This window comes from Anas acuta, chromosome 4 (assembly GCF_963932015.1).
Source record: "Anas acuta chromosome 4, bAnaAcu1.1, whole genome shotgun sequence".
In the NCBI taxonomy this organism is placed as follows: Eukaryota; Metazoa; Chordata; class Aves; order Anseriformes; family Anatidae; genus Anas; species Anas acuta.
In genome coordinates this window covers 73,334,177-73,358,529 of record NC_088982.1, presented here as the reverse complement: position 1 = coordinate 73,358,529, position 24,353 = coordinate 73,334,177, and the positions used below count along the sequence as shown (strand labels likewise).

Below are 24,353 nucleotides of genomic sequence, written 5' to 3'. Positions count from 1 at the left end.
GCTGCTGATTTTTTTTCCTCAATACACGCATAGTTTTTAAAAGTTTAGAAGTGAGGGTTGAAAATTGCATTTATTTTTTCTTTTGATATACATGTATGCTACCTGAGTAAAGAATCTAGAGAATAACACAGAAAACAACAAAGAACAGAGTTTAACTACAGTGAAACACGGAGTATTAAATGAGAATAGTACTGATGCAGTCCCCACTGCTAGCTCCATTCTGCCCAAGGCTGGTTTTGTGCACAGGCACTTCCCCAAAGCGCTGGGCCAGCTCCACGAGCAGCACTTCCCACACCCACTAGAATGCAGCCTGAAGTGCCTTAAGCTGCTGTGGGTCTCTCAGGGCCTCCCGAACACCACACCTGCTCCCACACTGAAACAGACTCAAAAATTGCTTGAGCGATTTGGTGCCTCTGCAATTTGAAGCCTGCAAACGAAGCCTCACACCGAACGCAGCACGAGATGCAAAATTAACCCGCTGCAAAGATAAATTTGGATTCCAGGCAGAGGTTCGCTTCCTTTCTGCAGCAGGCATTTAGCATCACAGCTGGGGCGGCAGGTGGCTCAGCGCGGGCTGCTGCAAACAGCTTGGGCCCAGGGGAGCTTCCCAGAGCAGCGAGCAGCGACCGCAGCCCTGCCTGCAGCTCCGTGAGGGGCAGTCGCTCAGGTGCTGCCCACACACACCAAGAAAGCCAGGCTTATAGGTCACTGCCTGCCATTAATTTTATCCACCCCCAACCTAAAATACTTCCTGGACTGTAATTAAAGCGTTACCCGGGATCATTTGTTTCGCTGAGAGGTTTCCAGTTCTGAATCTGAACCGCTGATGACATTATGGAAGTGATGGGCTCCTCTGAGCCAGAAGTGTACAGAAATCTACAGAGAAGCAAAAATATCTTCCAGTGCACTCATAATTCAGAGAGATGAGTCTCACTCCAGTCAGTGTTTCCTTTGTGCACGAGACCATCTCTGAGCACGTCTTAGATGATCCCCTTCTGCAGAGACATAAGGCATATTTTGGGGCGTAATCCTGAAATAAGAAGTCCTGAAGCAGGGCACAATTACCAGACTTTCAGGATGCTTGGACAAGTGCTCAGAAAAGCCTGGGTGACACAGGCTGCAGGTAGCTCCAGAAGTGCTTCGGGCACGTTTCCAGCTGGCGCAGGAGCAGATATCTGAAGCACTTCACATTAACCCATGAGGCCAAGGGGTTTGATTTAAGCAAAGCTCCCATTTGCCTTTCCCTTTTGAGCTTAAATAAATCTGTAGAGTTCTTCCACGGGCTTCTTCAGCAGAAAGCAGCAGCTCGGTTAGTGCAAAAGTGCTGACACGATGCCTCTTGCTGCTGCACCTCCCTGCAGCCCCAGCACCTCCCATACACCAGCAATAATGCCCCAGCCATCCCACCTGTGCCTGTCTGTCTGTCCAGACGTACTCCAAAATATTCTGCTTCGGCTCAGGAGGAGGAAGAGATCTTTCCTCACCCCTTCTTTTCAACTGCTTTAGTCACCAATGTAGTTTCCCCATTTTTACAGCCTCACAGCGAGGTAAAGAAGCCTTAGTCTAATGCACATTTTTGTATAAACTGTGTGCATCTAGATACAAGAATTTACTTTTGGCAGAATATAAGCCTCAGAGCAGACATTTAATTGCACTCAAGGGCTAAATTGCATCCCCAGGTGAGTTTGTACAGGTTTTCCATGTGCATGTGGTGTACGGGACTGACACCAGAAGCCCCGTGGTTTGCAGCTATGTTACGATGCCAGGAGTATTTCTCCCAACGCGCACTGATTTCTAGATGCATATTTATGTTCTTCTAAATTTGACACTTAAATTGCATAAAAATGATTATTTTAATTATATGTTAAATGGGCTTTGAGTGAAAAACATAGTAATTAACGTGATTAAAAATGCGATAGAAACATCGCCTTTTATAGTTATTCCTGGCTGGCACCGGGGCTAAGTACAAAAAAAGCCAATGGCTCTGCTATCGCAATCTATGTTACCATGGTAAGTGTGCTGCCATACATAATCCTATCTGCCTACAAACAAAGACCAAAAATATATATCTGTGTCATCTCCAGAGGAGAAGATTTAATTTTCCATTCCTCTATCACAGTTTCTGAAAACACATTTATCTTTGTAACTGCAGTTAGGCCAGTATTATTTAATGACAACTGGAGTTGCTATTAAAGAAGAGTTAGGAGTTTAAGACAAAGATTCAAGAAACCACACAGTAAAATTTTTATTGTCATTGATTTCACAACACTTTACTTTTTTGCTCTAATCCTTTTAACTTTCTACAATAGGAAAATAAAATTGTCTTTGGAACCAACCTTAAGCCATTATTTTCCAACTTTTTTTTTTTCTTCCAGATAAGCACATCATCGTGTGCTGTCACAGCTAGCTCATGAGAGAAGTCTGGAGGGTTCAGTGCAGTTTCTTCATGAAATACAATCTCTTTGGTACACATGCTTCCTATTAGATCTCTAAAGAATATGTACTACCAAAGCAAAAGACTTTTTTTTTTTTTTGAAAGAGAAATAATCATTACTCTTTTGAATAAGATTGGTTGAGCTTTTTTAGCATAGCATGTATGTTAGAGATGAGCCATTGTTTTCAAAAGCCTGTTTCAGCACAGTTATTATTATAGAATAAGTATTCTCAGGAATTGTTTAGTAAAGTTACTATTCTGCACCAGGGAGCTGCTCCACACACACACACTTCCACTTATAAATTAATTCTTTGTATGCACACGCAAACCTGAGAAATTCCACTTGACATCCATCTGTATCAAAGATAAAATGAATACTCTCTAACAGATTCAGCCTACATCAAGATGCATTTTGCAACGTAAGCTCAAGCCACTTACTCTGCATAACCAAGGAGAGTTAATTCCACGAGTGGATCTGAACTGACACCACGTTCCTTACACAGACCCCAAATCTGCTGCCTTCAAGTGAGTGATTTTGTGACCTCATAAGAAACACAGGCTAATAAAATATTAAGCTGTAGCTGAAACTGAGGTGACCAGCTGTCCTCCACTCCTTGTTAAATAGCCACAGTGCCGGGTAGGTGAATGCTGCGTGCTCTGGGTTTTTTTTTGCCATGTAGCATTGTAGCAACCTGAGGAGTCAGCCTGGAGCTTCTTTTTACAGTACATGGCATTTCTCGTGCTCAAAATAGATGGATCATAATTAGTGTCAGAGTCATCAGGCCAGTCTATTATTAATCTCCCAAAACCCTATTATGCTGTTGCTCAGCATTTCTTTTCCTATGACTGAAATGAATTTTTAAGTCTAAAAAAAATTTTGGAAAAAAAATCCAGGATGCAATACACCCAAACTTCCATGGAGAACTTACGGGGAAGAGGCATCTCTGCTGCATTACTGCTGCCTACGGCTGGTGCCACAGTAAAGCTCCACATCTAAAGCCCCCGCAGGCACTAATCCAATGGAAACTCAGTGGGACAGTGGGCAGAGTAGGAGCTGGAAACCTCTGCTGCTTCTGACTGCAGCAAAGGATTGATCCTCCACAAAGCTACCATAAGCAGGGACCCCGGTTTCATCAAGTGCAGCTAACAATGCAAAGCCTTGACAGGGACTTCTCATGCTTTTGAATCCATCGGTGCATCTGGCTGACACCTGAAAAAAGACTAGAAAGCCACAAAGCCAAGCCCAGGCAGCAAGGGAGCCTTAGCTGGTTGAACCACAGAGTGCTGAATGGGGGAAATGTGGGGAAAAAAGCACCACACAGCACTCTGGGCTGCCTGGTGGGATGTGCCACCGTACCCAGGCAACCCAAAGAACCCAAGGACCCCATCAAAAGCACACGCTAAGAGACAGACACCTCCTTCCCCACCCCAAGGACTCCCCAGCCTGCCAGGTGCAGTACTCTCGCAGAGCCCTCCAGAAGATGCTACGAGCAAGGTCAGAGATCTGGCGAGGTGAAGGCCATTAGCCTACGCTATGCAATAGCAGAGTTCAGGCACAGGTGCCAAGACCAGGAACAAATAAATTAGCTGCCAGGAGCAGTACTGGTCCGGGTGATAAGAGGTTATCACCCATTAGCACACGCTGAGCAAGCTATTTCATGTCACAGAAATAGAGCATCGATTGGTTTCCTATGGTGCCCGAACATCGACTTACCAAGTCTTAAGAATGCATCCAAAACTTGTCAGACAAAATACTTCTATCTAGATTTCATCCACATTTGCTTTACTAAATATAGATTTTCTTCGTAGAGCTGAACAAACTGAGAGGGAACTAGCAGCCACTGGAGAAGACAGCAGCTTTGCAGAGGTACCTCAAAGTGTCTGTACTCGGCTCCTCTTGTTCATCACTTACCTACTTACCCAACTGCCGATGTAAGAACTGTAACACTTCCCCCTTTTACACTTTTGGGGTCACAGAAACTTAAGATCCTCCATTTTTCTTGCCTCTTTTTCTCCATTTGCATCCTTTGAACCTCAATTACTATAGAAGAACTCCCGGAAATCAAGGCTGTTAGTTTTTTTTTTTTGCTTTAAACCAACCCTCATTCTGGACAGCAATGGAAAAACCTTCCATGCTCATGAATAAGTCGCTGGCTACTCCAGGAATTTGCGGACCTTCTCGAAATTTCAAGAGTCTTAATTTCCAAGATGGGTAATTAACTTGTAGTCAATTTATTACTACTTATTGCAATCAAAAGCACAAAGCAAGAAGTTCAAAGTATAAAACAAGCCTACTGCTCCAGCGAGCAACCCACTGTGACAGATAACACAAAGCGAGAGTTTGCTGAACACAAGTTTTCCCCTGCAGCGGTAAGATCAGGCACCTAGCAGCTGAGCGTGTTCCTGCAAAGTGAACCAAGCAACGAGCACTCGCAGCAGGAATCTGGACTCCTGCTCTGAAGGTCTCCCTAGACTCACATACAGACAAACGCATAAGAAAGCCTCACCTGGCAACTCGAACAGGCTGCTCCAAAGCTTCCCGCATTGGAGTTACACTTTGCTGAGGTCAGGTTCTGACCCAGCAGGGGCAGGTGGAAGAGCTTATTTCCCATTACTTCCAGCACGTTACAGCCCTCAGGAGCAGCCCATTTTGCTTTCTGTGGAGCCTGCAGAAGGTTTTGCTAACACACACTCACTTAGGGGGTAAAAATAGGACTGCAGTGACATCTTTCCATCAATTATTGTCACCTGGAAAATCATGTGTGCTCCCGGCCCCTGGTGAGCGACCAAGTCAGAAAAGCTCAGGCCAGGAAGAGGAGAGTCAGCCCTAGTTTCAGGGTTTCAAGTGTGCACTGATGTCATTCATACCACAGAGTCCTAAAATTGTTGGGACATCCACCTCGAAGTGCCAGCCAGCCAGCAGACAGCACGGAGCACATACCAAGGCAGCAGTGAGGCCAGCAATAACTCAAGGTAGAGCACTTCCAGTAGAAGTCTGCCTGCTACAAAAATAATGCTCATAAACAGCCTCGTTAAAGGCCAGGCTCAGGTTCAATAAGCTATTTATATGAAATCCAAGACTAAATTATCTAGACATGATCTAGAACTAAAAATCCCTGAAGTTTACAGTGCTACACGAGTCGGAGATGTGGCACGTGATGCCCCCGTCTGCTGCCCCGGGCAAACCCACAGGCTTTGGCTTCTGTGCACCGACCAGCTGCTTCTCGCGGCAGGAGCTAAAATATCATCTTGAATCGAGGCCAGGAGATCAGCGGCTAGCCAGAGCAAGGTCAAGTTCCCAGAAAGCCCTTGCACAGTCACGAGAGGATCCTCCTCATGTCAGAGCCCTGCCCCTCTCTCTGCCAGCTCCAGCACCAGCCATGAGTCCACACAGGGCACACATAAGAGGGAGCCGCGGCCACAGCCACCCACAGCTGCTGGAAGCAAACCGGCATTCCTGAGAGCAGCAGCAGCAGCTGAGGGTCACAGATGACCGAGTGCTGGCAGCCACTCCACGGCAGCAGGAGGAGGGAAAGCTAGATTTTTAGAGAGATAAAATAATAAACAGAAATGTTTCAGAGGACTCGTGGAGCTGCAGCGCACAAAATAGCACGCAGAAGATTCGTCAGAGGAGTTTTGGTTGTGAGAGCTCAAGGCCAGCTACTACTAAGAAACATAAAAAAAAAAAAAACCTTCATATTTCATTTTCTTCTCTTGGAGATGTGTGTTGGGGGAAGGCAGAGTGCTGAGTGGGAGGCATTTTTAAGCCAAGAAGTTTGGGTGCACAGGAGTTATGAAATGGAAACTGCCCTCAGCTGAGGGCAAGGATATAGTTAGGTACGTATGCTGGACTTTTAGAAAACAATGAATAAAAAAGAAACCACAACAATTACTCTTCTCATGTAAGCTACCTAAATAATGCTGGACACCCTCCATCTTTTCAGAAGTAGGCTCAAAACAATACTTCACCATTAGAGCTAATATAAGCAACAACAACATTCACAGTACAGCTTTATTAGTTGAATCCACCCTCTTTGAATGCTCTAAACACATTCCCATTTATTGGATGCTTGGTAACAACCCACAAGATAAACATTTTGCGACTGGACACGCAGCTTAAGTCAAGACCTCTCACACCTTTTACTGCCTTTCATATATGCCTTGATACTTTGTCACATCAATTTGTGCCACGCATCCCACACAGAGACATTGTTCTCAAGACAGTCACACAAACACATTTGTGCACCACGTTAACGTTTAACTTGCTTTGCAAAGAACAATCACCACAGAGATCAAAAGCTTTGTCGTTTAGTCTATTATGAAATAAATCTACCACTTATATGCAAGTCACGACCTTCAAGGCCTTTAGAATAAGCAACACTGAACATGATGCCTGATGCAAGGATTTCAGCAGAACTAACTGGGCATCTGGAGACAACAGGATATTAAAGGCGATGGAGAACAGCATCGTAGTTATGTCGTCAGCAGGTCAGCACAGAAACCCACTGCTCCCAGGGCAGGAGATGTCTGAGCTCTGCAAGAGGACAGTCGCCCTGTGTATCCCTCCTCCCTGGAGGCATCATCTTAACACAGCCAGAGTACCTCAATAAATAAAGCAAATTATAAATAAAGCTTAGATTAAGAAAGCGATGCATCTCGTTAAGATTTCTTACCACTTTTCTGAAACCACAAGCCTTAAAACCAAGAACTCATAATTTCTGGAAGCTTGCCTTGGTTATCAATGGTTATCAACAGCATTGAAAGAGAACTCCTGGAAGTGGGAGGTCAGTAGCATGATCTGCTGTAGCTGCCATTTTATACACATCACTGGAGCTGAACACTAAGAGTTAATAAGGCAAACACTTTTCCAAAATGCTTTTAGATGAATGAATGAATCCTTGTTGTATAAACAAAGGTTCCTTTAATATAGGAAGTCTCAAGTAACTGCCTCATTACATATTGTACTCTTAATACTCTATAGAAGCAACACAGTTCTGCGGAAAAAAAAAAAAACTTAAAAACTAGACAACCAAAAAAAGAAAAACTATGATGTACAGCACAATCATCTGCTGTCTCTGCTCGTAAGTACTATGCAGTCCCACAGCTCAATGCAGTCTTTTTTTTTTCCCATGTATATCACAGCTGATTCCCCACGACTAGAGCTTTAACTCAATTCAATCTAGAAATGCAGAGCACTTACACATAAGTAATAACAGCAGCTATTTCACAGACCAAGAGAAAATAGATACAAACATTGTTCTAGGATACTATTAGTCAACTTACCAGAAGCACCTTTATAAACAGTATTCCCCAAAGCTCCGAGGGTTTTAATTTTGAGTTCTGAGGCAGGGGAAGAGTAGAGTGTGACTCTGACATGGTTGCCATAATCTCATTAGCAAAGCCAACATACTGCTGCTGTTGCCTGTCTACTGCGGATTTAGTAACCACTAGATGAGATTGCATGTGCAGTGAATTATCAGAAGAATGTCACGACATTAAGCACTGCACATTAATCATACTACTTTAAAATTATGATCAGAAAAAGGAGTATTTTTTGTTAAAGTGAAAGAGAAATTTCACATCATAACTCATTTTTGGTTCTGAAAAATCTGCAGCATTGCACATTTAACCCATTTTCTATAAGGTATTATTCGTAACACTTTCAGTGAATGATGTGCAACTTTCAGTACAAAAGCTCTCTGACAGAAGCCTTAGCAGACCACTTCAGCCAGATGCCCACTTACGTAGTTCAGAAAGAAAAAAAAGCCTTCATGTCAACAATGGATTCCTAATACAACTTGTTCCCCCCTGCATGTTCATAATACTACAGAGTAATGAATAGCAGTTTCTAACTCCTCCCCACTACCTCAGCCTTCACTTTTTTTTTAATGCAACTGAAGAGTGCATATTGTGGTTATATCTTGAAGCCTACACCCTGCTAGGTAAGAGTTGATTCTAAATTTCCAGCTTACTCACCACCCCAGCAAGGACAATAACGCCTTTAAACAAGAGAAAGGAGAAGGAAGAGGTAGGAACAAACACACACAAAAAAAAGGACATATGAGAGCAGAACATATTGTGTTTTGTGTTTAGTGAAGTGTCTTCCCCACTCAGGCAGTCAGTCCTTTATTGATGGTTAACTAGGAAGCTACTAAAAGCCATTTGCCAATTACTGTTTTTAAACACGGAAAAGATCTCTCTCAATAGAAGCATGTACCAACAGATGGACAGGAGGCCCAACACTAGAGTACTCTAATCACCAGCAAAGCATATTCTCCATTCAAGTAGCACGATCTCAGCAACTATAGGTTGAGATAGACGCATTAGAGCAAACTCAGATACCAAGATTATTTCCCCGTTGCTATATTACCAGCCTTTTCATTCATCACACCATAGAGCGATATCACGTACAGGGCTGTATCACAAGGTGGCATGATAGCAGAAGGGTGACTCAAGTCAAGTGGAGCTGTTGTGGTTTCTGGCAGGAACGCCGTCTGAAGGCAGCCTGACCATGACCAGGGAAGGCTGTATGGCTGCTTGCAGGGTGGATAGCAGCAGCTCCAAGGAAGATGTATAAGCCCCCTGCCCCAAGGCTGTCCATGACACATCATACATAGCGCAGAAGGGCTTACAAGGAGGCCATTTGTTTGGCTTCCACACTGTAATTGTTACACAGCACTATTCCTTCAATATTTAATTGCCAGCTTATTGAGCAAATCCTCCTGGAAACACAAGGCATGCAGAAACAGCATTTTCTAGAGCATGCTGTAGAAAATATTAGCTTGAACTCCTGCCCCAGCACAGCCCAACCTGAGGGAGCAGGCCAGGCCCTCACCACAAAATGGCGGGAGCACTACAAGAAGGCTCCAGGCCCCCTCAGCAAGGAGAGCCCCCATGGGCTCCCCTCACGTTCAAAACCTAACACAGACAGCTAAACCTCAGCCTCCAGTAAAACCACCACACACAAATCTTATAAAGGAGGGAAATCTCCAGAAGAAAATCAAGTTTCTCTCAAACGCTCTCCTCTTCTCATGGGATATATACGCATAAATAAGCGAGCACACAGAGAAACTTCAGAAATCGAAGCAGAATAACTCTAATACCAACACATCCCTTAAGCAGTCGCATTGAAAGGAATATAAACCACTACCTCTGTGATTGTCCACCAGCAACAAGCCTAAAATAGCCTCACCTTTAGTGATGATAGAGCTCTGCTGAGGTAATGCAAACTTCTTCAAAGTCTTTTCCTACAGGCTGCTTCTAGCACCTTCTCGGTGGCTGCCCAGTAAGCGACCAGCTGGGTGAGTTACAGGATCTGAGTGTAATAGCCCTGCTTCAAAATTAGTACCAGCTGCCTGTGTTATCATGGCCCTCAAGCAGGCTCCTTGGCTGGAGCCATACCACAGGTGTGCCCACGAGGCTGCTAGCAGGTGTGAGGGCTGAGGCACTGGGCTAAGCCAACAAAAAAAGCAGTAAAAGACTGATAAGTTTAAGGAAATCCTTTCCCTGAGACTTCAGGAGGGATAATTCTCCTCACAGTTAGCTGTTCTCCTGCACGATCACTAGTCTCTCCCCCCGTCCCTAAATGCCACCAAGGGCTGCCCAGCAAGCCTTCAGATCCAGCCAGGGTCTCCCAGCCCCTGGGTGTCTGCCCCCAGGGGTGCCTTAGCCCTAGAAGCCCTCTCAGTGTCTCTGTCTGGTTGTGCTTCACTTTGTCAAGTGAAAAACTGCAGTGGGGCTAAGCAGCAAGCAGCCTTTGGCTCTGGTGCTCCAGCATTGTGTCCCAGCCCCTGCAGACCTGCAGCCAGGCACCTCAGGGGGGTCTCCACCAGGATGTTTTGTCCATTTAATAAATACAAACTCATCCAATTTTATCTTTATATGCCCAGGAGCAAGCCATAATACTTGAACAACAACTTACCTATTTTCCTTCCCACCTGACTTAGATATCCCCTGATACTACACATACATCACAGCACCTGACAGTATTTACTAAATTAGGCTGTGAATATATTTAATACTCATTGACAGAATCTATGCTTGGACTTAATTTACCTTTTTTCAACTCTTTTACACTCTTCCATAAACTAAGAAAAGGCCAGACTGGAACAGGAATGGATTTGAACACTTTAATTCTTCCCTTTATAGCAAGCTAGAAATGCTAGCTCAAGCTAAACGGGTTTTCATGACAGTGATAAATCTTTGTACTTGGTTTCTGCATAAATTGGGACCATTCATTGTAGTTCCCTCACTCCAGAGTCTCCTATATGATCAAAAGGATTTATTAATACTGCTAATTTTTGGGATTGCAGAGCGCTCCTTTGACTAAAATTAATCAATCTGCAGTCATGGTATTTTCATAGGCTCTACTTTGCAGCTATCATATGTCATGAACACAGAACTAAATATAAAGCATTTGCTGTAATTTTGCACATAGAAGATTTTTATCATGGAGAATGTTTGCTGCATTTTTTAAAAAACTCCAGTATCTCTGTTTCCTGCCTCAAGACTCAATTGTGTTCAGGTGACTGAAGCACAAATGCTGAGCTGAACTGTAAGCAGCAGGCTAACCTTCGAGCCACATTTACTTTTGGAAAGTATCCCTCTTAGCCTTTATCTACACCATCAGCTCTAGGCAGTGCCAGGAATTAGTGTGGTTGTACTTCCCATCCATCCTCCCTGGTATGTGCTTTGTGTGCAATGCATTGCAACATACCCTTTCGAAGCATCATCATTTGTGATTCCTTAACTGACTGCTACAGAAAGCAAGCATTTAAAAATAACTCCTCTCCCTTATGTACACGCTCTTCTCCTTCAGGGATTAGATAATCTTCACGCCGCCCAACCATATGCCAAGGCCCAGCCCCTAGGTAACAGGAAAAATTTGCAGGGGTGAAAACCTGGAGCTGGAGCTGTACCTTTAATTTCTGCTTGCAAATTCCCTTCATGTCTGGCTGGGAAGCAAGCTTTCAAAAATTACCGTTTCCCGTTTTTTGATTGTGGGCGTTAAAAAAATAATAAAAAAAAATGTCAGTGTGGCGGAAATATGTTTGTTTTCCTACAGTGTATTATCATATATTGCAATTCCATTTCTAGGACCACTTAAGCCACGTTCTCCAGAGACTGAATCAGTGTAAAGGACAGACGGGGAAGGGGACAGAATTAACACTGCACAGTCCTTAATTCTATTAGCTTGTAACTACTGAGTGTTTGACTTTGCAACCTAAATAACATTGCAGCATAGTAATTTTTGTATGTAATCTAGGCACATGTAGTCATTTATGCACTAACCATAATTACTGTTTCTTACATTAGCCTATATCTATTATGTAACAGGTTCATTATGCGTTATGTTTCATCATTTAAAATTGGTGAGAAGCCATTTTCTAGCGCATTTTTTCCTTCGATATAGCATCTACAGTACACAGAAATAAAAATGTTCATTTTGGTAGCTGTTCTCTTTACTCAGTGCCGTGATGCCTAAGCAAGCATTTCACTACGCTGGTTTTCAAGTCATTCAAGTACTGAACAAATGACTTCTAATCCTTAATAGTAGCAGAAGGTAAGATTAAAAATAAGTTGGAATCAAATTAAAATCCAAAGAATCCTTGATAATGATGGATTCAAACCAATCTAATTTTTGACATTATGGAACTAGGCTCCACGCCAGCAAAGAGGTGAAGGGAAACGACACAATATTCAAGGCAAAGCTACAACAAGGGTGGGCTGGTAGGAGCATCAACCTAAACTAGCCATGGAAGAGAAGCTTCAGGTATCCTCAAATGCCACTGTTAGGATGTCCTGCAGCAGGAAAGCCCTGGGGAATGGGGAAAAGAGCACTGGGCTAGAAAAGGCAGCACCCAAACACCCCAAGTAATATGTAAGTACAAGTAGTACAAATGGTCCAGAAGATCACCTCTGCCATTGCAGTGGCATACAAGCTTTCAGGAAGGTTAGTTTTTTTCTCCTTCACAAGAGCAAAATATAAAAAGGGACAGGAGAGTTGCAGGGAGAAACTCCTTGAGAAAAGCAAACAAAAAGAAAACCAGTTCCTGCAGTCCCCCACACCAACTGGAATGCTCCCGGTAACAGATTTTTGTCAGCCCCTAGGTGGAGACCTCATACCGATCAGACCACATCTGTTAGATTTTAGGTAACCCGCCAGGCTGCAAAACGGTGTCATTTCAGCAGAGAGATGCTCTGCTGCTGCTGCTGCATCCAAGAGTCACGTTTGGCACAGCACACGAGGCCAGACACACTTCTTATTTTCACCAGCCTCACCCACGTCTGGCTCTCCCAGTTCTAGTACCGAGGTACTGGGTAAAATCTGAAGATCTCGTATTCCCCTCTCTTGAGCATTCAAATGAATTTATTGCTCTCACTGATTTGCAGTACAGGACGATTTTGCCATGGAGAAACAGAACGACAGCTCTGCTTTGCATCCTCCCACGTCCACAGCAGAACTCTTTGCCTGAACACCATGGTGGATCCTCTCTCTTTGGTTCTCGTTCAAAGATGAGTTTGGCACCTGTGAATGCTTACATCCTTCGAACATTTTTGGATTGCCAAATACATCCAGCCATATTTGGGAAAAAGAGGGTTTGTATGGGAAGAAAGAGGACTTCCATTTCCAGGCATTCCTTTACAGACAGTTCTTTTCCCAAGAGAGAATTATAAGGAATAAAGGGATTTCAGGGGATCAATAAAGGCATTGGGAAAATTACCATGTTACTGCTATGTATTGCTTGACAATAAGTAATTTTGACTGAGATGAGATAAATCACAATAAAAGATACTCCTTCACCTTTTCTTTTAATACCAAACACTGCATTAAGATCAGTGATCTTCTATTAATTCATATTCAGAGGCACACAGGATAGCAGTACCTAGGTGCCATGGCAGGTAACACGGGTGGGACACCTACTGCAGGAGATGTGGTCTTCGAAATAGGACCCCAAAACGGTCTGAGGGTTACTTACTGCAGTGGGAAACCCAGTCTCAGTCTCTTATGCCAAACAAGGCAGAAAATGAGTTTACAGCTGTGTGTCTCACAGTCCAGGCAGATGGACTTTTAAAGCACTTCTCTCCATTTAAAAATAAATAAATAAATAAATAAATAAATAAATAAATAAATAAATGGTTGAAGTTTGTCCTGATGTGGGGCAGCAGAATAACCCAAACCTTCACAAAACTGCGAAACTGCTTCTTGCCTAGCTCTACCATTGATTTTATTTCTTTTGCTGACATGTTCTTGTTTCTAAGATATCTGTATGGTGAACTGTTTGCACAATACAATGTATTTGGGTATCTCTGCCTCACATTTTTTCACTTTCTGCTTTAGAATGCAGCCAAGTCACTGGACATGATGCATTCCTTCAAGGCATCTACAGCATTAGTGAGAGGATCTTCTGTTTCTTGTAGCAAAGGTGTTGGATTCTTCACTAAATCATACAAACAGTGTTGTTTAATTCAGTACTCACAAGCTCTAGTATTGTCGGCCTATTTTCCTTTAGCAATATATATGCTCAGCTCAAATCCAAAGCACTAAACAACCTTAGTTTTAAGTTACCCTGTAAACAGAAGAATTATTACTATACATATTTTCTGACAACAAGCTAGGTAGCTTGCAATGTGAACTGATTAAAAATATTTCCTAGGAAACAGAAAACAGTAAAAGTGGTATTTTTTTGTGCGTGTATGTTTTTTTTTTTAACACCAGTTTGCTTTATTTTAGTCACAGAAACACTTAGATAAAATCTTAGCTCCAAATAGGATTCCCTGGTGATACATTTGTGGTGGCTGAGGAGGGCAGTCTGTGGCAGTTCTGGGGTCCAGGCACTGGAAGAGCTTCCACAGAGTCTGGAAGAAGGGACCTGTCTGCCAAATGGGCAACGGGAGACACACAAAAGGGTTAATTTAATCACATCCAAGTGACAACATCAGCCCAAAATCCCAGTCTTCCCCTTCAGAATTAATTTGGTTGGTTTGTTTCTTCTACAGACCGTATGTTCTGATGCGAGACACTTTATACTTGGTTTTAAAACGATGTATTTATTAATATGGTTGTATTTTTTAGCATGAGGATAAGTGTTTAAATTTTCTTCTGACAACAGAATTAAAGCCTTGGCAACCAGAAAGAAAAAAAATGGAATTAACTCGTGTGATGACTAATGAGAGAAACAACATACATTCTATTCCAAACACTGCGCTCTCCAATGATGTAATTTACACTGTCTTTGCTCCTTTTGTTCAGGACGTTCCTAAGCTTGACATGATAAATTTCAGTAGTATCTGACTGCAATGTTTGACTCAGCAAGGTGTACTTTAAGCACAATCTAAGTGCTACAACTCATGTGTTTAAGCTCCTGCTGAAACAGGTTCACGGATGCAAATAATGGCCTCAGTTCTGGAAGCATCCCCAGATGTATCTTTAACATAAAGGTGAGATTCAAAGGTCTCTCAAATTGATTGAGAGACATAGCAGAAACTCCCCAAATATAACTTGAGCTCAAACAACATCTTCAATGGCTTTTGATATCAAGCTGAAAAACAGGAGTGGCTTCAAGAACTGTTGGTAGACAGTGGGAATTCAGCATGCTGTTGATTTCAGTTTTCCTGAGGGACTGTTTTGGCAACTGCACCTGGACAGAATAATGTCAGGACAATGGTTTCAAGCACCTGTATTCACCCCACTTCTGTTCTGTAGTCTCCCAGTCCTACTCCCCTTCCCCCCTGAGGGTGTAAGAGATGTTTGGTGTAGTTGGAAGTTGGTAATGATTTATAGAAAAATTGATTGGGTTTAGCCAGTGTTGCATTCCTTACCTTGGTCTTGAGTGGCTTTGTTTATTTATTCATGTACTTTTAAAATTCCTGTGAAGGTCATCCAATAAGTCCTATGTATGTTGCCTTATTGAAGAGTACAAATTCAACTAAAGACCAGACCCTATTACAGCCATAGTTCTGAAACATGACTGCTGAGTGATTTCTTTCTAAACATAATTAAAAATAATTCTAAATATACAGTGGACAAAATGCATAGGAGGACAGTAAAGCAGCTGAATAAGTCAAATCTTTTCATGAGTGATTTCCACTTACTAATTTGGGATATCACATTGTCATTTCATTCTGCGTAAAACGAGTAATGTCATGAAAAGACAATCCATAATGCTAGAAATTGCTAGAGTGGAGAGCAGAAACCATCCCACTTTGCTTGTTTCTGACTGCTCACACCACGACTGCTGGACCACCTCTCCGAGGGCCCGGCTTTCTGTGGGCTGCAAGGCGCATGCAAGGCGTGCCGCTGTCCCCCTGCACATCTTATTTCCATACTGCCTTCCCCATAAAGCCAACTGTCCTCACATTTGGAACCACCCAGCTGAAAGCAGCTGCTTGGTCTAGCGGGGCTTCACTTCCTTCATCTTCATCAGCAGCGAGTGGCGAGTGCTTGTTAATTATGGCTATTGACAGTGATAACCTCTCGCTGCCAAAATAGGTCACTGGGAGCCCGCTGCTTCCCCTGCTGTAATGACCCAGAGCTGTCTGGAGAGCAGAGGGGTTGAGATGGGTGGAATCATGGCAGGAAGCGAGCCGTCACCGAGCATCTCGGTCACTGCCTGACGTGATACCATGGTCCAGCAAACGCACCGAATAAACCTGTATGCCAGCAAAAGGCAGCTTTCATGAGGCTGCCCGGTGCTTGGGGCTTCTTCATGGCCAGGCCTTTCTCTGCTCCCTACCTGCAACTGCTTTTTGCCACCCAGCGCTTGTCACCTCTCCTGCTGGTACCGCTGGTTGCCCTGAGGAAAGCTTGCCAACGGACAGGAGAGAGCCCTATTCATTTATCTCTCTCCTAACGCCAAGCTGCTAAAATCAGGACACTTTTTTCCTCCGGTTCCCAGCTGGGGAGGGATGAGCAAGTGCCAAAATACTTGGGGGCGAGGGAGAGAGGCTGTTCTCCTGGTGTTTCCAGCCGGGACCAGCCGTGTCTTGAAAACCGATGCCAAAGCCATTTTGCTCAAGGTACCCAGCTCAAGCTTCCAGCGTGTGACGGGGCCAACAAGTTGGGATCGTCGCCCAAACTTCCCGACGCCCGTCCGAACGCCGAAGCCCTGCACTTCCTCACGGGCAGCACTGCCAGCGCCTCAGCGAACGATGAAGAAACAAAAAGAACGGGGTGGCATTTACGTCTGGATTTATGTTCAATGCATACGTAGCATGCTACTCTACTCACCGGGAATCCTCCTTTTGCAACACCTTTTTATTTATTAATCCTAGCACGACAGCACGACAACCTTCGCACGAGAGAGCAAACCGACCGCCAAGGCACCGTCCCCACGCTCCCACAGCCAAGGCGAGGCTGGGTGCTGGCGGGGCACGGCCACCGGCACCCCGGGGACAGCGAGGCGGGTGTGGGTGTCACGCAGCACCCGAAATGTAAATTAATGCAGCAGCGCTGCGAGCTGAGCTGCTCGCAGGGGGTCGGAGCGGGGGTGCTGGCGGGGTGGTGCATGGCACGGACTGCGGCGTTACTCGTGCCTCTGGGTGCACCACGAAGGGCACCTCAGCGAGGCAGTCTGGGGGGCGATTTGGCTTTTTTCTCGCGATTATTTTTTATTATTTTTATTGATGGGAGACACCAGCAGAGAACAAACGGGGCCCTCCCTCACCGCCCCCCCCCCCCCCCCCGCGGGGGGTCCCCCCCTCAGGGCAGCCATTCCGGGCTCTCCCCTCAGGGCACCCCCTGGGGGCGGCCATTACCTTGTGGGGTCCCCCCCTCGCCGCCGCCCCCTCGGGGCAGCCCCCAGCTCCCCCCCAGCCCCCGGGGCAGCCGGAGGGGGCCGCTCCCCGCCGCCCTCGCCCCCCGCCCCGCGCACCCACCTGGCGAAGGCGCGGCGGGCCGGCGGGGGGCGAGGTGCCGCCTCCCGGCGCGGGGGGCGCGGGGGCGGCCATCTTCTCGCCCCGCGGCTCCTTCCCGCCCGGCGCCCGCCTCTCCTCAGCTCCCCGCGGCCGCCACCATGCCCCGGGGGGCTCCCTCCGCCGCGGGGGTGACCTTGCCGGGGACGGTGCCGCCGGCTCCGGGCTCGCCGCCCGCCCGGGCCCCGCGGGGGATGCGGGAGGGAGAGGGGTGGGTGCCGCCGGGGGGTGGGGGGGGGACGGCGCGGCGGGGTGCCCGCAGCCGGCGGAGGAGGAGGAGGAGGAGGAGATGGAGGAGGAGGAGGAGGAGGAGGAGGCCGGGCTGCCGATGAGATCATGGACAGCTCCGACACACACGGCGGGGAGGACCCGCCTCGCAGCCCCGCGGGCACACGGACACCCGGCACCCCCCCCTCAAACCAGCGCCTCATTGCCACAGGGCTCCTGAGGTGGCACAGGGCACCCCGGTTCTGCCCCCAGCCTGGAAATACGCCGATAAAGCCGCGTTTTTTGGGGTGTCGGGGGAATGCTGGTGCTCTCAGGTGTGGCTGTCAGCACGCCCCGTGCTGCTTTCAGCTGCCAACCCCCCCTTGGGCTGGCAGGGACATAACGGGGAGAGATTCAGCCCGTGCCGCCCGCACTGAGGCATTTCGGGGCCACAGGGGGCCCTGTAGCCAGAAAGTCTGATCTGATAGCGACGAGAATTTCTGGGAATGTGCTTTCCCCCAGTGACTCCTGCAGCAAACCCCGAACAGCTGGTGGAGCTACGGGAGGCGCCTCAGAAAAGCGAATTAAATTTGTTGCGTTCAGATGAGCCCATTACAGCCCGGCAGTAAATTGTGCTCAGCTCCAGGCTCCAGCCCTCAGCCACCGCAGCTTGCTTCACCTCTGGCTGCACACACAGCCAGGGAAACCTCAGCCCTGTGTATTTATTTGGGTGAGGATTTGTGGTAGAGCCCCATCTCTACCACAAATCCTCACTGAAATACCTTTCAAAGTATACAGCGGTCTGCCCACCAGTGTAGGAAAAAAAAAAAAATAATCATTTAAAAAGTTACCCCTTATTCAGCTGAGAAATTCTCTGATATCTATTGCATTAGGACCATGCTAAATTTCCGTCTGCCAGCTAATTAATCTGAAAACCACTCAAGCTTGCTGGTGCCAGGGTTTAGTCCCACCTCAGGCTCCATTATTTCTGTCACGCACCCTGTGGCTGACCCTGTGGCAGCTTTCCTCCTTGCCCACCCTGGACAAAACCCTTTAGACTGAAACTTGCACAGCATCTATCTCGGTGCCAAGGTGCTGCGTAGTGAAGCAGAAGAAAGCCCCTCATGTCAGAAGTGCAGATAAATAGGTTCGTGTCTTGCAGGCACCCAGCAGAGCTGGTGCTTACTGAACAGGGATTATGCCACGCCTGCAAATAATTCTCCCATTATCAGCTAACGTGTTGCTTTTATTGCTTTCATTCTCAGTTTTCACCTACTGTACAGGCTCTGCGCAGTGGCCTTTACCTAAACATGACCTGGTGCCCAGCAGGGAAGGATGTCAGTGCTTTGGAGCAGCAGGTTGAACACTGACTGGAAAACGTTCATGTGGATTTAGGAGGACCACGGTTTTCTGTAACATGTGGCATGTCTTTTAGCATGCTCCCACTGGGAGAAAGGCACTTCAGACATGGGTTGTTAGACAGGGAAAGGTTATATTTCTGATTTAAAGAACACCGGGTGCATGTTGCGTCTTTACAAACCTGTACAGAAGCACGTTCAGGCTCAGAGGAGCTTAAAGCTCAAGGTGGGTATAGCTGCAGGGAAGAGGAGCCGCTCTCCATACTGACCAAAGCTTGAAGATTTCAGCAAAGCAGGGGTTTTAAGGAAGATTCGTCAGAGGCTTAGGGTAGTCAGTGGGAAACAAGGCATTGTCTGTAAGCGTAGGCAAGATGCAGGGGAAGTGAAAGGTGAGAGAGGTGAAATGGGGCTCAGTCAGAGCTCACAGGGCCAGAAAAATCCACAAGGACACCAGTGAGGTCAGCCCAGAGTGTAAAGCAGCGGGAGCGCAGTACCAAGCCCTGTGGCAGTGAAGCACAGCTCACGAGACGCCTTTCAGCTCGCTACCAGAGCCCTGTGCCAAGTGTTCATCCTACTTAGCTTCATCTTTCCCGCTGCCACTCTCCATCTGCAGCATGAGGATTTCAGGTTTTCCCTCCTGGTTTCTCACAAATCTATTTTACCATTTACTTCCAGAATAACTCCCCCTCTCCCCTTCCTCCCAGCCTTTCCCAGGTGGGGGCATACCTCACCCCTGGGCCTGTGCACGGCCTGTTGCAGCCGTGGATTTGTTGGGGACAGCGGGGACAATTGAGGTACTCCTTGGGAGACAAATCCAGCAGCGAGAGGCTCCCCTCTCCCTGCCACATCCCAGGGCACTGCCTGGTTGTGGGGACACCTCTCCCAACCCCAGTAAACCCACAGTTCAGCCCTGAGCGTGGGGACAGTGCAGAAGAGCCCCATGGCTGAATTTGTTTTCTGTGGCTGTGACAAACACCAGTGTGTCCTGCAGAGGTGGGAGCGAGCCCTGGGAACCAGGCCATGCCCTGCGGCAGCACGGACGGGAGGCAGAAGACGGCCACTGTGCTGCCTGTGACTGCGGCAAGGCCCTGACATGGATAAATGTAAATAACGAGCCAATTCCCTCAATTCTTCTGTTGCCTTTCTCATGGTGACAGCATCTGATGAAACAATGCTCGGGGCGTGATTTCCCAGCCCCTGCACGAAGAGGACTGATCCTGAGGTGGTGATTTGGAGCTGCTCGGCCTACATTCCTGCTCTTGGCCCAGCTTGGGGTTTCGGTGCCAGAGCTGTGCAAGCAGGCCAGGAGCGAGAGGCAGGCACCCCATGGTAAAAGGGGCCTGTTTTATCACAGCACACAGTACCAGAGCCACCTTGGCATCATCTTTGCCAGCCTTGTGTGAGACAATGAGGCAGGGCTTAAAGGAAATATTTGGCACCGGGAGGGACTGCCGTCCTGCCCCATCCCCATGTCAGCATCCTTCCTCATCGCGAGCTTGACACTGTGCAGGAGGCACACTGAAGAAGCTGCACCTGTATTTCAGTTGTGCTCTCAGCTTTCTGTGATGAGCTCAGAGCAGCAAAGATGTACCCTCTGCTTGAGGAGTGTTTTTTTAATCACTGCTTGTAAAATCACTACACTCAAATTTTGACTGACACGAGCATTCAGTCTTGCTAGATTTTTGTCACGTGTGCTTCTCAGTTTGCTATTACCTCACCTCCAATTACCTAATAGCTGCCTTACTGTGGAAATGTGCCTGCCTTTGGCCACAGCGACACATCTGACACTTCCACTCAGCCTGCAAGCTGCTCCGGAGGCGACCACAGCAGAGCAATGCCACTGACAAGCGATGTCCTCACTGCTGGGCAAAACAACTCAGCCTTGCTCGCTGCAGAACCCCAAATAAATCATTGCCTCACGTGTCAGGGCCGAGTTGTCCCCCTCATACGGGTCTGGTGGGCAGGATGGAGAGGAATGGCTGCAATCCCATGGCCTGGGGGCTCCCCAAGCACACAGGGGATGCCCCAGGGGGCTTCTTTCCCCCGGTGTAGCTTCCCCCGTGTGATGGACTAGGGCGTGAGGCACAGCCCAAGGCACTGTGAAGCAGGGCAGCGTGTGGCAGCTTTGCCCTCTGCTGGCCACAGCCCTCCGTGGGGTTCCCACCTAAAAACCCGGGACGCTGCTGGGAGCGCTGGGGACGCAGCCCCCTCCCCTGGCAGCGTTCAGCTCTGCCCCGGCCTGAAGGAAAGAGAGAAATGGTGTTGGTGGAGTGACCTCGAGTGGAATCGCACCACGCTGGGCTGCCTTTAACACAGACTCATCCCACCCCTCACTTTCTTCCAGGTCTTTTCTTTCACACAAACTGTTGGATTGGGCTAAGTGTTGGATCGGGCACCCCAGCAGCCAGGGTGCAGCAGCAGAAACGGCACTGGGAGTGCAGCCCTCCTGCCTGCCCAGCCATTTCTTTCACGTACCACGGGTGGGTTGTGCTTCTCTTCACCTTTCTCCCACTCCTCGTCACCGTGCAGTGTTTGTTTTCGTCCCCTCAAAACGCCACGGGGCAGTAAGATGGCAGCAGCGACGAGCACGTGCGCACCGAGCTTCAAGCGAGTTGCCTGGGCAACTGCAGGCAGAGCTCTGCAGCATCCTCCTGCCTCCCTCTCCTCTCAGTTTTGCAGTGACAGTGACAGCATCTGAACCTCAGCAATTTGCAGCGGGGATTTACAGAGGGCATTTTTCTTGTGCTTCAGTTCAGGCAGGTGGGAGGGGCTCTGGGTGGGACGTGGGCCAACCTCCAAGGCCAGTTTTGCTACCAAAGAAACTGGCATCGCACCTTCAGAACACAGCAAAAAGCTGCTAGCGGTATCTTGCCGTTGTAAAATTATTCAAGTATGTGCTGCCAGGAGTTTCTCTAACACACTGACAAAACACCTAGGGGCATTTTTAGAAAATCAAAGAAAACCATCAGCACCACCAGAGCAAAACATGACAGCCATGCACTTGTATTTAAAATAAACGCTCTTGAATACCTGCAGGACTGAACTCCTAACCTGCTACAGGAGAAAAAATGCGTTGGGCTTATAATGCCCTAATGGCACCGGGATGAGCAGGGCCAGCTCACATCCAGGACAAGCCCCAGGGCACCCTGCGCAGCCCCAGGGCCATGACCAAGTGTCGCGGTTCCTGCTAGGTAGTATATTCCACCTGTGGCACTGAGAGACTCCTTCGGTGCCACCCCAGAAATGTAACCACTTGTAGGTAAGATACCCGCATTACCTCCCCTCGCAGTCACATTTCAAAGTCACCCAGGCATACCTTATCTAATTATTTTTTTCCAGCATTATGCGGCATTATTCCCGTGATTTAATCCTGGCTGAGATCATTAGATGCTATGGGACCGTACGTAAGCAATTACAACGCTGAGATGGCTTCTGGGGGGAGCAGGCAGGCAAGTGCCTTTGGCATCCATCAGACGGCAATTTTCTAACTTGATTTAGAGCCTCTCCAGAAAAGGATAATTGACTTACCTGCTAGCTTTCAAGGACTGGCTTAAAGTCTGATTTAAGCTAGGATACAGAGCATGTCTTCAGGGGAAAAAAAGAATGCACCAGTATTACGTGTAAGACAAAAACAAGTAGAACAGGCAATGTTCAGTTGGACGCAGATGGGAAAGAAAGTGAAAGAGTCAGGTAGAGAAACCAAAGGGAAGGACGAAGCCTTTGGGAATACAGCACACCAGCAGAGGTGGCAGGTAAGATTTAGGAAGCCCTCTTCCTGCAGACACCCATGCCCCGGACAAGAGCACAGGCACCTCGTAATTCCTCAAGTCTCCTGAAGGAACTGCAATTCAGTGCTAAGCCAGGGTAGGACAAGCAGAGCTTTCAGACTTCTTGCGAGTGACAAGAATACTGTGAACAGCCAAACAAGAAACCTCAAAATTAAAACAAGGTGAAAAATCAGGAGCAGAGAACCTCTTCTGCACTGCCCAGGGCCAACAGAAGGGGCAGAGGGTGCGAGCGTAGCGCAGGAAGGGGGACACCCCTCTCGCTGCAGGCCCACTAACTGTGCCGGCTGCTTTGGAGCCACGGGTGTTTTACCAGTGCCGTGTTCCTCCTTCCATCACTTTTAGTGCACAAACATGGCTCAGGGGAGGCAGACGGTGGCAAACTGGGAGCAGTTCACCAAGCCACCTCCTCTGCATCCCCTGTGCTGCCAGCACACCCAGCACCTGCACTCCTCTCCTCCTGCCCCCGAGCCCTTTATCTGCGCAGAGCCCAGCACAAAGGAGCCCAGTCCTTGCTAACAGACAACAGCGCTCAAGGCCAATTTTTAAACCTGGAAATGTTTCTATCAGAAGAGAAATCAAAGAAGCCTTCTGGAGAGAGGAAAAAAAAGTATTTGTTTTTATATCCTGCAGATACATGATTTTATATCCTGCAGAGCACCCATGATCAGGTTGGCTGGATCACAGCACACTTAACAGTCCTTAAAGAAGTCTTTTAAATCACAAATGATAGGAGCTAAAAATATAAACCACTACCTTATAAAATTATTTTTTAGAACTCAGAGCTCTCTATTGAAGTCCCAAATTATGAACGTCCCACTGGCTCCCGTGGCCTCCGTTAGGTCAGAGCTACGGAACTGGTGCTGCCCTGCAGAGTCGGCAGCCAGCGGAAGAGAGGGAGAAATATAACGCTGCTAAAAATAATTTCAGATTCAGCACCGTGCTGGGTCACAAAGAGCACAATCAATCCTGGACTTTGCTCTAGGCAAGTTTACGTGCAATAGTGTTCTTTCAATTCAACACTGAGTGTCGGAGCTAGAGGAATCAGCAAAAACAAGTGACAGCCATAGGTTATGAAGTACTGTGACTTCATATTATTATCCTGATGTTTTAATCAGAATGTTGTATTTCTGCAGAAAAAGATGCTGTTAAAAGTTCCTAGAAGTGGACGAATGTAGAGAAAAACTGCAGAACAGAACACTTAATTGCAAACAACCCCCCAAGTAACTGCAGGTAAGCATTATTCCAGACCACGCTAAAGGCACCCTCTGTTGGTACGGTCATATATGAAGAAATTTAGCTTTTTGGGGATGGTAAAACTCCACAGATAGACTCCTCTTCTTAGCATATGCTGATGGAGAGGGACAGAAACAGCAGGTATTAACTGTCATGTGTACTTAAACTATTTAAACCATTCTGACACTTCAGAATCAGTGTCTTGTGTAAAGCATAGAGTCCAGAACTTCACATGTGACTTGTGAAATAAATGGAAAAATTCTTACTCCCTACTATATACAAAAACAAACAAAAACCCAACTAAACACCATCTTTTCTTGCTGAAGCAGATTTCCATACTAGTTTGAAAAAAAAAAAAAGAGAGAAAAAAGAGAAAAAAGAAGACTGCTGCTTAATAGTAAATAGCTTACCTATATAAAT

The 24,353-nt window shown here is 46.9% G+C and overlaps 1 protein-coding gene across 1 annotated transcript in view; it reads right to left on the bottom strand.

Moving 5' to 3' along the window:
• ANK2 (ankyrin 2) overlaps positions 1-17,601 on the bottom strand; it is a 356,900-nt gene extending 339,299 nt beyond the window's left edge. The window contains exon 1 of the mRNA XM_068682024.1: positions 17,312-17,601. Coding sequence (XP_068538125.1) covers positions 17,312-17,383 — 72 coding nt within the window. The 5' untranslated portion in view covers positions 17,384-17,601. The remainder of the gene's footprint in view (positions 1-17,311) is intronic.
• Between the last annotated feature and the right edge of the window lie 6,752 nt (positions 17,602-24,353).